This window comes from Armigeres subalbatus, chromosome 1 (genome assembly GCF_024139115.2).
Source record: "Armigeres subalbatus isolate Guangzhou_Male chromosome 1, GZ_Asu_2, whole genome shotgun sequence".
NCBI lineage: Eukaryota > Metazoa > Arthropoda > Insecta > Diptera > Culicidae > Armigeres > Armigeres subalbatus.
This window is the reverse complement of record NC_085139.1, coordinates 117,389,616-117,404,539: the sequence shown is the minus strand read 5'-3', so window position 1 is coordinate 117,404,539 and position 14,924 is coordinate 117,389,616. Positions and strand designations below refer to the sequence as shown.

Sequence of the window (14,924 nt, the reverse complement as noted above, 5' to 3'; positions counted from 1 at the left end):
AAGAAGAAGAAGAAGAAGAAGAACATACATTTCATCACTTTGACGATACTTTCTTGAAAATCTGACGGATGCCTGCTGTGGGCCCGGGCTTGGTTGCTCTAACAGTTTTATTTTCCCAGCTGAAAATAGGTTCTTGATCAACGGATATCCGATACCATCGGGCCCGACTGATTTGCTACTGCTGCAACTAAGGGCGAAATGCAGGTCAGCGAGTGAGAAAGGGCGATTTATTGCAAGACCTGACAGGTCTTTCGGAACGTGGAAATTGGTAACGGATGTTTTGGGGATTTTGCAATGCGAATATAATCAATTTTGCGGATGGGTTCCACAAAATTGATAATATTCGAGAAACCACACAGATTGGGAGTGCTTTTTGAACACATGGTCATATATTTTTAGTCTGCGTGCTCGTATAATGCGCGTATTGGTCGTTGCGTTATGATCAGGAAGACTGCAGCGGTGATACGAGTGGTGCCCATTGTTGTAGCTGTAAGCATTGGATCCGCCGTTGAGCACCACAAGATCCAATTCTTTTTTTTTTTTTTTTTTTTTTCGAGAGTTGACCAGTTGTAGTCTTAATAGACTGGTATCTCGGCTGGGCTCTCCATGTGATACACAATACTAGCAGACGACTCAAGCTATGTTGCTCACTAGGTCACTGCGGCCTGGGTTTGTATTGTGATCATACCGATACATTATTCTTTCTATCTACAGTCTGTCAATTATAAACCGAACAAATAATGGAAGCTCAACATGTACATAAATGTTTTCTGAATAAGTAGTTAACATGTAAATTTAATTATTAGTTACTTGGAGCCGACATTCAATACCTAATAGTAGTCTATGTTGACAACGGGTGGTACTGTTGCCATTTCCAAGTAACAATTTCGAATAAAGATGTAATGATATCATTCTGGTAGGGTAGTTTCAAAATAGATTAATTTAAGTACTATTTTAATAAATGGACACATTGAAGAGCTTCCCTTATTTTAACGCGGTTGAGTATCGGATGTTTGTCAATACGTCGTCGAGTTAATTGTATCCTATCAGTCACAGTAATGTCATATGTTAAAGTTTCAGTAGTCTAATAGTGATCATTATACAAAATTTCTGTCCAGTTGTTCCGTAATTGCTTTTTTTTTGGTCAAGTTCTATTCCCTTTTCTAATATTCAAATCTTATTATTTATTAAAATAATGAGGTCTAAAATTCAGTTATTCAGATTCAGGGTATACAATATTCAATATAATAGTGGATGAACGCATCATATGGTCTATCCTCATTTCCGTAAGTGGTCAAGTTATTAGTCTTGTAGCAATAATAGTGGTACTAGTTATTCTCTATCTTGTGAGTGCAATGGTCTCAATTAACTATTCTAAACAGAACTCTGTCTCTTGTCTTTCTGTCCACCGATGGTCATGTATTTATTTTCGTTTTTTATTATTTATTTGATATCATTAAATTTTAGTCATTTATTTTACTATCGGTCATTTACTTTATTATAAGGTAAAGGTCAGCGAATTTGTCTTAATACGAGAAACACTAAGTCATGTCCCCTATATATCCGCTAATTTTTCTAACTAACCTAATAGAAGGAAGAGAGAAACAGTTTTTTTTGCGTTGATCCATGCAGCTAGAGAGACTAAAATAAAAAGATTATCGAGAAGATATAATAGATACATTCACTATCTCCGATGCCAAATTAGTAAATCTACAAATTCTACTTTTCACTACTAAAATTCTACTTCAGCTATACGGGTACAAAATGAATTATTGTTAGCTACTACTACAAGTATAAATAGATGTATGCTATTTGGATAAGCGTTTGTTTCAGGGTCTTGTTAGTATTAGAGTTATGTTAGTTAGACCCCTACTAAGCCCTGCCGGCACCTCCAAATTTACCAATAGGCAGTTGTTGTTAGATCGTGCGACACTAACTATTAGTTAACTTGGAAGCATGGTACCTCAAGTGTTTGGTATAACTGTTGACCTTATTTAAGTAAGATGTGATGAAAGTTTCTCTACGGAGCTTATTTTCAAACCATTACCATTAAAATAACGATATTCTTGTGAAGGAGATATAAAAAAATGGAAAAATATCTTAATTTTTTAATTTAGTGTTGGACTTAACCTTTGTTTGAAAAAAGCACTCTATTAAACAACAAAAATAAAAATAAAATAAATTTTTTTTAAGACACTTGAAATATCAACGTCAAGCCCCTTATCCATGGACAGGGAGCACCACAAGATCCAATTCTTCAAAACAAAATAGAGAGATAGTAGTTCCTCTATTGCCCGCGCGACTCCCGCTCACAGTGTGGTGGGCGGGAATTCATGTCCCCAAGATACATCACAGGCTTTGCGACTGCCTCTGACGGATCTGCCAGATTTGCAATAGATCCGCATGGAGGGTAGACATGGATGATAAAAAGCGTGGAAACAGTGAAGAGAGATCAGTTTTCGCTCTGATAATTCTCCTTTTTGGAAGGAGGAACATGGAAGTTTGATACCCCGATAATTCACCTAGCGGTGATGGTGCCTTTCTCATGTATCATAAAATGTAATGAAAAAAAAAACACATAAAAGAGGTCAAATTTTTTTTTTTTTTTTTTTTTTTTTTTCGAGAGTTGACCAGTTGTAGTCCTAATAGACTGGTATCTCGGCTGGGCTCTCCATGTGATACACAATACTAGCAGACGACTCAAGCTATGTTGCTCACTAGGTCACTGCGGCCTGGGTTTGTATTGTGATCATACCGATACATTATTCTTTCTATCTACAGTCTGTCAATTATAAACCGAACAAATAATGGAAGCTCAACATGTACATACACCTGTGTTCAGAATAATAGCAGCGAAAGCCGTTTTTCATACAAAATGGTCAACTTTGACAAGCTGTAACTTTGCACCCCAATGACCGATTGAGCTGAAATTTTGGCAGTAAACTACAAATATGATGAATTTTACACATAGTAAGTATCATTTTTTTTGAATGACGCGTTCAAAAATTACGCACTGGGTCAAATTGTTCAAAATAATAGCAGTTTTTGTTTTGGAAATATCAATAAAACAATTGATTGGAATGTTATCAATTTGAATTCAGGTGCTGCGAGACACTAAGTTTAAAATTTAAAAAATATAAATTGTTGAATTTGACATTTGAATTGGCCAATATAACAAAAATAAAAACTGCTATTTTTTTGAACAATTTGACCTAGTGCGTAATTTTTTAACGCGTCATTCGAAAAAATGGGTACGTAGTATGTGTAAAATTCATTATATTTGAAGTTCACTGCCAAAATTTCAGCTCAATCGGTCATCGGGGTACAAAGTTGCAGCTTGTCAAAGTTGACCATTCTGTATGAAAAACGGCTTCCGCTGCTATTATTCTGAACACAGGTGTAGATGTTTTCTGAATAAGTAGTTAACATGTAAATTTAATTATTAGTTACTTGGAGCCGACATTCAATACCTAATAGTAGTCTATGTTGACAACGGGTGGTACTGTTGCCATTTCCAAGTAACAATTTCGAATAAAGATGTAATGATATCATTCTGGTAGGGTAGTTTCAAAATAGATTAATTTAAGTACTATTGTAATAAATGGACACATTGAAGAGCTTCCCTTATTTTAACACGGTTGAGTATCGGATATTTGTCAATACGTCGTCGAGTTAATTGTATCCTATCAGTCACAGTAATGTCATATGTTAAAGTTTCAGTAGTCTAATAGTGATCATTATACAAAATTTCTGTCCAGTTGTTCCGTAATTGCTTTTTTTTTGGTCAAGTTCTATTCCCTTTTCTAATATTCAAATCTTATTATTTATTAAAATAATGAGGTCTAAAATTCAGTTATTCAGATTCAGGGTATACAATATTCAATATAATAGTGGATGAACGCATCATATGGTCTATCCTCATTTCCGTAAGTGGTCAAGTTATTAGTCTTGTAGCAATAATAGTGGCACTAGTTATTCTCTATCTTGTGAGTGCAATGGTCTCAATTAACTATTCTAAACAGAACTCTGTCTCTTGTCTTTCTGTCCACCGATGGTCATGTATTTATTTTCGTTTTTTATTATTTATTTGATATCTTTAAATTTCAGTCATTTATTTTACTATCGGTCATTTATTTTATTATAAGGTAAAGGTCAGCGAATTTGTCTTAATACGAGAAACACTAAGTCATGTCCCCTATATATCCGCTAATTTTTCTAACTAACCTAATAGAAGGAAGAGAGAAACAGTTTTTTGCGTTGATCCATGCAGCTAGAGAGACTAAAATAAAAAAATTATCGAGAAGATATAATAGATACATTCACTATCTCCAATGCCAAATTAGTAAATCTACAAATTCTACTTTTCACTAGTAAAATTCTACTTCAGCTATACTGCCGTTCTACGCATAATTGTCCCATGTACATAGGGAGTCCCAGCAAACATGGGACAAATATGCGTATGACGGCAGTATACGGCTACAAAATGAATTATTGTTAGCTACTATCACAAGTATAAATAGATGTATGCTATTTGGATAAGCGTTTGTTTCAGGGTCTTGTTAGTATAGAGTTATGTTAGTTAGACCCCTACTGAGCCCTGCCGGCACCTCCAAATTTACCAATAGACAGTTGATGTTAGATCGTGCGACACTAACCATTAGTTAACTTGGAGGCATGGTACCTCAAGTGTTTGGTATAACTGTTGACCTTATTTAAGTAAGATGTGATAAAAGTTTCTCTACGGAGCTTATTTTAAAACCATTACCATTAAAATAACGATATTCTTGTGAAGGAGATATAAAAAATGGTAAAATATCTTAATTTTTTAATTTAGTGTTGAACTTAACCTTTGTTTGAAAAAAGCACTCTATTAAACAACAAAAATAAAAATAAAATAAAAATCTTAAGACACTTGAAATATCAACGTCAAGCCCCTTATCCATGGACAGGGCATAAAAGAGGTCAAAATTGCAGCTTTACCGTTTCATACAAAATTGTCAGATGCTTTATAAGAAAAGTGTGATAGGGTAAACTGGGGTAAAATGCACCCCGGGGCAATACGACCTTTTGGCATTTTTGGCGGTGTTTCAGACATATTTCCAAGAATGTTTAATGCTAGATTCGTAGTTCGAGATCCGAACTACATGTGCTGTAGTAAATACTCTCAAAAAATTGCCGAAAATGTCCTTAAAAACGTCAAAGGGTCGTTTTGCCCCGGGGGTGCATATTACCCCAGTTTCCCCTATAGAGTGGAAGGAGGGTTGAAAATGACCAATTTTTGCGTTACGTGATTAATGGATCTTTCCTAATTGCAAGGTTTTATGTTACCATTTTGCATTCGTACTAGTACGCTAGTGAGGCTAGTACGATGATACTTATATGCTCAGGGAAGTCGAGAAAATGTCCTATACCGGACCGAGAATCAAACCCACTCACATTCAACAATGCATGGTTTTGCTTTGTAGCCGCGCATCTTACCGCTCAGCTAAGGAAGGCCCCGAATACAACTTGTTGTTAGCAAATTTAATAAATGCCATAATGTATCGCAACAAAACTATCTAATCTAAAGTGAAGACATTCCACTAAAAATCTCAAAATAATTTTCTTATCTAATCTATATTTTTGTCTCTAATTCTTTTATGAAAATGTACGTAGAAATTTGGAAGATATTAGAATTTACATATTATTGCGTTTATAAAAAAAAACTTGCATAAACAAACTAAAATTTCTAAATGATTTATTAATAAAATTGCAAATTTTATTTGACCAAAGACGTGCTTAGATCGAAAATTCTTGAAGCAGCATATCATAGTTACGGCACAGACTGTGGACACGGTGTATACTTTTTAGATTGGAAACTAGTGATACTCATGTTTTTCTTTTGAAATCCTTATTCAGATTGCTATCAGAAATAACGGTGGGTGTGATCCTTGATTTCAATCTACGATAGAAATCACAAAAGCATGAGAATTATTACACCTGGCCCCGCCCATCTTCACCGTAACTTGGCAGAAGAAGGAAGAGTTGATGTAGCACTTACTTAATGAGAGGCCTCCGATTCAGCGACACCCTCAGAAGTACCATGGAGTTGGATATGGGAAAAGTATTCGCTGGGTCAGGATTTGCCTGTAGCTGACAATGGACCTCTTACACCGTAACACACCACGCAGGTTTAGATCGAAAATACTTGAACAACAAAAAAAAAACGCAAAATCCCGAACAAAACAAAAATGCAATTCTTATTTCTTAGAGGGTTAACTGATAGATAATTACCTCAGCAGGAATGGTTACAGCACCTTCGAGCTCGGCCTTCTTGTCCTCGTCGGCTTGTTCGCGCAAAGCAGCGACAACGGTTTTTGTCGCATCATCGCTCCAGTGGGTCTTGAGGTACTCCTCGACATTCTTTAGTGCGTAAGGGAATAGAACATCCTGCGAAAAGAAGAGAAAAAGGATATTTTTATTACTGGAAAAAGCAGGCACATCAACAGGTGCATTGGCTAAACCCATGTTCCTCGATGATCGATATTCATGATAGCTAAATAGGCAGTAGGTAAGGTAAAATATGTCGAACATTTTCTAAAAATAGATGAGCACCTGGATATTTTATAGCCGGAAAAGCAGCCGTCATAACAGGCAACTGTAAACGCGTGGATATCGATGTGCCATCCCTAAAGTGTTCTCGAATTACGTATGCATGGAGAGCTAGTAGTAACCAGATAAATATGTAAAATATCGTCGTTCCGAACTTGGTGCCACAATCAACAATAACGGTATTCTTTCCAGGCGAAACTTTTTAGCACTTGAATCCAACAGCTTCAACAGCAACTTTCCTCCTCAGCAGCGATACAATGTTTCACAACGTAGTTGCGATCGCTTACGACAGACACACAAGTAAAGAAGTTCACAGCACTACCGTGGCTGTTGTATTCCCGTTTCACTCTCCAGTGGTCCACGTCCAACACATTCGCGAGCACTTTCATTCCACCCCGCTAGCCTTTTTCTTTTGTTTTAATTCACGAAGTAGGTAGCGATTGCATGTAGGTTTAAAGAGGAGAGAATAAATTATCTGAACAGTATCACCCGGACGCCGCCGACCGGCCGGTGTTCTACTTTTGGTCACAGTTTGCTAATGCGCAAATGGAAGCTGGGGCTTTTTCCGTTCTATTTTGTTCGAACTATATTTTGAAAGATTGATATAATTTAAATTCAAGGGTGATCTTTTTTTTTCAAGTCACTTAGATTCTGAAAATACTATAACGACATACATGTTCAAAAACAAATTTTCTGAAAGGGGAATCACTTGACATGTTCAGAGCGTTCGTCTTCTTAACTGTGTCTATAAACAGCACAAGAGATTAAAATTGAATACGCATCAAGGATAACCTTGAAATGGTGCATTATGACGAATAAGCGAGCATACGAACATCGCAGACAAATTAATCTGTTTTGCTAATTGAATGATGGAAACAAACAACCAAATGGATATTTAATGGAATTGTTCGATAAATATTCTAGTAGGGATACTTGAAACAGTATGCTAAAAGGCTAAAAATAGAGCTTCATGGAAGACAGAGACAGCAAAAAAATCCCCTCTCGGAGTCCTGGAAGAAGCAGCATGTGAGGAAATGTAGCAGACACTATCGTACACGTAAGTTCTATAGGACGCTTAATGCATTTTGCATGTTTCAGAACAAAAGAGTGATGGAGTTGTATTTTCCTGCATATTTCGGCTGAAAGCCTCGTATCAACTTCAAATCATGCGCCAGATTATGCAATAACCGATAAGGTTGAAATTTTCAGATTGATTTTCTAAACCAAAGGCACAATCGTGTGGCCTTGTAGAATTCGACAACTCTTGCTTAACACGTGAAAAGGGCCTACATCCATAACATTGGCGAAATGGCGTTCGATAAAAATGTATCACAATTTCAATTCCCATTCATTTCACAGGTTTATGATATTTCGAGCAGCAAAAACTTCTAAAAGCACATAATCGACACTGTTCATTTATCCATAACCTTATTTGCATCGAAAATAGCCAAAAAAAGTGTAGAAATCGATAAAAGAAAATAAGTCTATTTTCATTTTTTTTCTCCGGAATAGGCCACATTCTGTGTTTGGTTGTCATTCATAGACACACTAGACACACTGTTTATGGCATTTTTTTAACGTTAACATGGAATGAGGCTTTTCGGGAGAGAAATTCTGTACAGTTCGTCTTTGAGTGATAAAACATCCTACTTTTCCATACTAACTAAATGGGTGCTTTAAATGAACATTACGCAACTCAAATGAGCATGAGCATAAAATGTCACATAAATGTCACATTAGAGTGATTCAAATTTTGACTTTTTCGGCAGGCAAGCTGGCGGCCATTACCGCTCGCGGAAAACTGGATAAGGCAAATTGTGATGCTTTGCCTTCTTTAAATATTTGCATCCGGTAGAAGGCAAAGTGTGTTGTTTCGCATTCTTTGCATACCGTCATCGAGAATGGGTCACTGTTTCAACCTCTTAGAATGCCTGTAGATTGGATTGAATGCATCTGAGGGCAAGAAGATTAAAATATAAGAGACCTTTTCAAACTATTTTGCTCTTCGACCTTCTGACTGCCGGTGAAAGCGATGACCCATTCTCATCCCCAGACCCATTGTCACCTCCGGTGCGGTGGCGGTAGTCGTATTTGCAAATATGTTTTGCTTAAAACATTTTTTTGTTGGGATTTGAATTTATATGAGTCTGGTGTAAACTCAATGATTATTCGCTATACATAATAATTAGGTGAATTTCGAGGCTCTACAAAGCTAAAAAACACATTATTGAACTACTTGTAACATTACAATCGTACAATCCTGAAAAGCAGTTGTTGTTGCGAAGCGATTTGTCATTTGAAAGCAAAGTAATGAAGAAAACAAAAATGCTGATGTTATTCTTTTACGTGTTAAATAAGTTTCCCACGATTCAGCATTTCTTTAATAACTTTTCTTGCGAGCATCAAATTCATGTAATATTTTCTATATTTTTTTTTTTTTTTTTTTTTTTTTCGAGAGTTGACCAGTTGTAGTCTTAATAGACTGGTATCTCGGCTGGGCTCTCCATGTGATACACAATACTAGCAGACGACTCAAGCTATGTTGCTCACTAGGTCACTGCGGCCTGGGTTTGTATTGTGATCATACCGAAACATTATTCTTTCTATCTACAGTCTGTCAATTATAAACCGAACAAATAATGGAAGCTCAACATGTACATAGATGTTTTCTGAATAAGTAGTTAACATGTAAATTTAATTATTAGTTACTTGGAGCCGACATTCAATACCTAATAGTAGTCTATGTTGACAACGGGTGGTACTGTTGCCATTTCCAAGTAACAATTTCGAATAAAGATGTAATGATATCATTCTGGTAGGGTAGTTTCAAAATAGATTAATTTAAGTACTATTGTAATAAATGGACACATTGAAGAGCTTCCCTTATTTTAACACGGTTGAGTATCGGATGTTTGTCAATACGTCGTCGAGTTAATTGTATCCTATCAGTCACAGTCATATGTTAAAGTTTCAGTAGTCTAATAGTGATCATTATACAAAATTTCTGTCCAGTTGTTCCGTAATTGCTTTTTTTTTGTCAAGTTCTATTCCCTTTTCTAATATTCAAACCTTTATTATTTATTAAAATAATGAGGTCTAAAATTCAGTTATTCAGATTCAGGGTATACAATATTCAGTGGATGAACGCATCATATGGTCTATCCTCATTTCCGTAAGTGGTCAAGTTATTAGTCTTGTAGCAATAATAGTGGTACTAGTTATTCTCTATCTTGTGAGTGCAATGGTCTCAATTAACTATTCTAAACAGAACTCTGTCTCTTGTCTTTCTGTCCACCGATGGTCATGTATTTATTTTCGTTTTTTATTATTTATTTGATATCATTAAATTTCAGTCATTTATTTTACTATCGGTCATTTATTTTATTATAAGGTGAAGGTCAGCGAATTTGTCTTAATACGAGAAACACTAAGTCATGTCCCCTATATATCCGCTAATTTTTCTAACTAACCTAATAGAAGGAAGAGAGAAACAGTTTTTTTGCGTTGATCCATGCAGCTAGAGAGACTAAAATAAAAAGATTACCGAGAAGATATAATAGATACATTCACTATCTCCAATGCCAAATTAGTAAATCTACAAATTCTACTTTTCACTACTAAAATTCTACTTCTACTTCAGCTATACTGCCGTTATACGCATAACTGTCCCATGTATATAGGGAATCCCAGCAAACATGGGACAAACATACGTATGACGGCAGTATACGGGTACAAAATGAATTATTGTTAGTTACTACTACAAGTATAAATAGATGTATGCTATTTGGATAAGCGTTTGTTTCAGGGTCTTGTTAGTATTAGAGTTATGTTAGTTAGACCCCTACTAAGCCCTGCCGGCACCTCCAAATTTACCAATAGGCAGTTGTTGTTAGATCGTGCGACACTAACCATTAGTTAACTTGGAGGCATGGTACCTCAAGTGTTTGGTATAACTGTTGACCTTATTTAAGTAAGATGTGATAAAAGTTTCTCTACGGAGCTTATTTTCAAACCATTACCATTAAAATAACGATATTCTTGTGAAGGAGATATAAAAAATGGAAAAATATCTTAATTTTTTAATTTAGTGTTGAACTTAACCTTTGTTTGAAAAAAGCACTCTATTAAACAACAAAAATAAAAATCTTTTTAAGACACTTGAAATATCAACGTCAAGCCCCTTATCCATGGACAGGGTGTAATATTTTCTATATTGCTGATTTACTCATATGTTTTCAGACCTTAATGGGAAGCGTTGAGGACCGGTTTCCATAAAAGTTACGGCTTCATAGTAATTTTCATACAAACTCACTCAATTTACACCCAAATTAGCTAAAAATTTGGGAGGATTATTAAAATGGCAGATACAATCCTTTAAGCATCGGGGAGCAAAAAAGTCAAAATTTGAATCACTCTAATGTCACATGTCACATTTTAACATTTTTGAAGTTTTGATGTCTAACGTCATAATTTGATACGTATTTTCGAAATATTTGGTCAAAACAGAGGTTTTATTCTACAAAACTCTAAGAAAATCTGAAGTCAATTTGTCACATTCGAACAAATGGACGCATACTTGTCACACAGGGATAAATGGACGCATATTTGCACACTAAAAAAACAGATATAACAATTACACAAAAAGACACATAGCACTGCGTGATGTGTCCTGAGGACCGTCCATAAAATATACCATGCTTTTAGGGTCATCTGCAATCCACGTGGATAGTTTAGAAGGGTAGGCATGCAAGGTCTTTCCCTACTTTCAGAATTTATATGAAGGGTTGTCCATGAAATAATAGGGGAGGTATTAGATTGTCTAGAACCTCTCCAAGTACATATAACGTGAACGCAATGAGCAAGACTTTACTTTGATCTGCGCCACCTTAGTAAAGTTAGCTCATTGACGTGAACGGTCTCTTGGGAGAAGACAATATGAAACTGTGACATAATTTAAATTTTCAAGGCCTGTAAAAAACTGATAAAGAGGAACCCTTTATCAAACCCGTTTTTTTGTAAAACTTATAATTATTGTGACATGTTATGGCGATAAAATTAGATTAATTAGATTAATTAGAAGCTTCTTGTTTCGTCCCAAGATCAATGAAAAACGATTTTTCCTTTTCGGTAACAACAGGTTGAACCACTTCCATTAGAGAATTTTTTTTTCTTCTTCAATTCCTTGAGGAGCATTTTGCCAACGTACATTTGTATCAAAAGAGGATGAATTCTTTACAACCAACTTAAATTGCTTCTTGGAAAGCAACTTGCAATATTTCAGGTCTTTACTGTTGATATTGTTTTGTATCCAAGTTCATAACGGCCTTTTTCAAACTCCACTATTTGTATGAAATCTACATACGGACGTGGCTTGCAGTGGTTTATCGTATACTACAAAACGGTGAGCTTTGAAGAAGTCAGTTGCTTGCATATCAAGTACGTCAACATTGTTCTTTGCATTGCCAACCACAGACTTGAAGTTTTCATAACTAACGACATGTTCATGACGCATTTTGGAATCAAACGCCGTATGGAAAAAGTCATCGGCCATTAGTCCCAATTGAAAGTTCTCCAACAGTATGCGCTTAACCTGAATTTCATGACTGTTCATCAGTAGGGTAATGTGATGGAATAAATTCCATTTCTTATTTTGCGAACAACAATTATCCAACCAAAAGATAATTGTCTTCAGGTCAGCGTACTTCATAATAACTTTGAAAAAACAGCTAAGGATTTCGTTGGCTGTACGACCATTAACTGACTCGGCCCAAATGCACGCAAACCAGGGCCGGATTTAGGGTGGGGAGGCCGAGGGGAGGCGTGGCCCGGGGGCCCACAAATCTTGTGTACCATAACCAACCTTTTTGTACATTTTGGGGCCTCCACAAGCCGTCGGCCCCACCCCCCTTCTGGCTAAATCCGGCCCTGATGCAGACAATGGGAATGCTCGTATGTAGGGGCCAACAGGCGCAAAGCTCTCATTAAAGACCAGCAGCCTTTACGCTATTGCTCTTAAACCAATTCAACCCTGGAAGCCATATGACCTAGAATACAGTCAAACCTCCATGAGTCGATATTGAAGGGACCATCGACTCATGGAAAAAACGAGATGTGGAGTAGCAAAACCTTGGAAAGCTCTTTGGAGGGACCATCACAGTAACCCAGAAAATATTTTTTAGTATGGAATAATTTGTTTCCATGAGTCGATATCGAGTCATAGAACATCGACTCATGGAGGTTTGACTGTATAATCTATAAATAATTGAGAACTTTTTGCAAATCCACAGAAAAAAACCATTTCACCTGGTAGCACTTTGTCACCAACATCTCGATAAAACAGTCGTGATTCCTTTGGACGTTGAGGATGTTGTGCATGTCCTTGTCCAAGGGCAAGGAAACTACGCCACTGCCGTCAACAATCGGTTGGTCAACCTCTGGGACCGGCAATGGAACGTTCATAAGCAAAACTTATGACGGTCATAGGTGCTTTTTCCTCAGTGTAGCGGATGACAATTCCTGTTTACATTCGGGCTTATTCATACGAGTGGAGTGACGTGAGATTGCTCGAATGACGTGAGAAGAGTCGTATAGCCCCATTTGAATAACATGGTCACCTCACGTGAGAATTGCTAAAATCGACTCACCTCACGTCACTCGACTCGTAGAATAAGCCCAATTATATGTCAATTTTGCGCTAGTATTGTCGGATAGTGAATTGTCCGCTAGAACTAGCGAATATGTAAACCGGCCATCAAGGAAAGTTGAGCAAAGAAAACAGCTTTCTGAAAACAGTCGTCTGTCTCTGTCCGTCTTTCGGAAAATTGTGATTGTGTTAGTGCAACACCGGGCAATATCACACTCATTTAAAAAATAGGGATTTATGTTGTGGTGTGTAGCCAACCTTCATTCCCCCTTAACGAATGACGATCACAAGATGGCAAAGTGCTCATTGAGCAAGGTGGATCGATCAAATGGAAGACGATTTGAGGACGCTTCGTAGAATGCGTGGTTGGCGACATCCATCCATGGAAAAAGCCGAATGGAGCTGACTTTTATGTATTGGCCACTTGGGCTTTAGTTTGAATAAAAAAATAAGATTATTTTTCTATTATATTTCTATTATTGAGAGTTCCAGCCCAGTGAAGGGCTTGGTGGGCATATACCTACCACCTCTGCCTCATACGCGCAGGAGGTCTTGGATTCAATCCCAGACCCGTTCCATTCCTCTTATTTTGTATCTTTCCATATATTTCTCATGTTCTAACAATCCCCAGAACTGGAAATGGGCTTTCATACCCTTTCCATCCTCTATCATATACCTATAACTTGACTAGTCCTGGTAGATAACTGTCAGAATTCGAAATGAGCAAAAAAGTTTGCTTCAGTATCCAATTAGAATAAACCCACCCATTCACTACTATCACATTGACAATCCGTTAACCAAGACGAACCTCTGCCATAGATCCTAACCCCCCGATTCCAATGAAATTCCGCATGATCTCGTGGCGAGTGTGGAGTTGTTCTCGGATTGCAGTGAGCAAGTGATTGCATTATCAATGTCTTCCGGTCATCCCCAATAGACCGTAAGAACGTGACGCCGTTATCGACCATTTAAAAAATACAGTGTCGCCCCGATTTTGTCACTCCCCGATTGTCTACCACCGATTTTATCACGTTTTCGACCCGATTTTATCACGTCCCGATTTTGTCACGTTTTCGATCCGATTTTGTCACCCCAAAAACTTTTGAAAATTTTAGTCGTCCTTTTTATTTTTGTAAATAATACCGCAAACAACAACACTCAGCGAACTGGACTATCGAAATTCATAACTGGCGCCTTATGAATCTTCGACCGATTATTCCAACTACAGTGCTTCTTATACGCAGTTACCTTCTCGAGTATTCAAGCGTCGATAGGCGTGTGGTCTACATACCGGCCTCCTGACCTCGACGTCCATGGTTCGAACCCAGTCTGCCGCACTTTACTTTTTTTTTTAATGAAAATCATCATTCATAAGGCAACATATTGAAATTCATACCGATTCATTGATGCAAATTTTCATAAGGCGTTTGATTGAAAATCATACCTCCATTTTCCTCAGTGAATGATTTTCATGAAATAACTTCCACCGCTTGTGGTTTATGATAAAATCATTTCTTAGTACTTGTCAAGGATTTTTAAGCCTTTTCGACATGAAATAACGGGTGCCAATCACGCATTTTACCTTTTCAAGGCATTAACTGATTCATATTTGTAAAATGAATAAAAAAAATTAAAAATGATTTCTTTTTCGATTTTGTCACATTTCTTATTTTAGGGTAACGGTACCAAT

At 36.8% G+C, this 14,924-nt stretch overlaps 1 protein-coding gene across 1 annotated transcript in view; it reads right to left on the bottom strand.

The window, feature by feature from the left end:
- LOC134204997 (enolase-phosphatase E1-like) overlaps window positions 1–14,924 on the bottom strand; it is a 49,988-nt gene that overhangs the window by 19,791 nt on the left and 15,273 nt on the right. Inside the window, exon 2 of the mRNA XM_062679847.1 lies at window positions 6,274–6,429. Within this exon, the coding sequence (XP_062535831.1) occupies window positions 6,274–6,429 (156 nt within the window). The remainder of the gene's footprint in view (window positions 1–6,273; window positions 6,430–14,924) is intronic.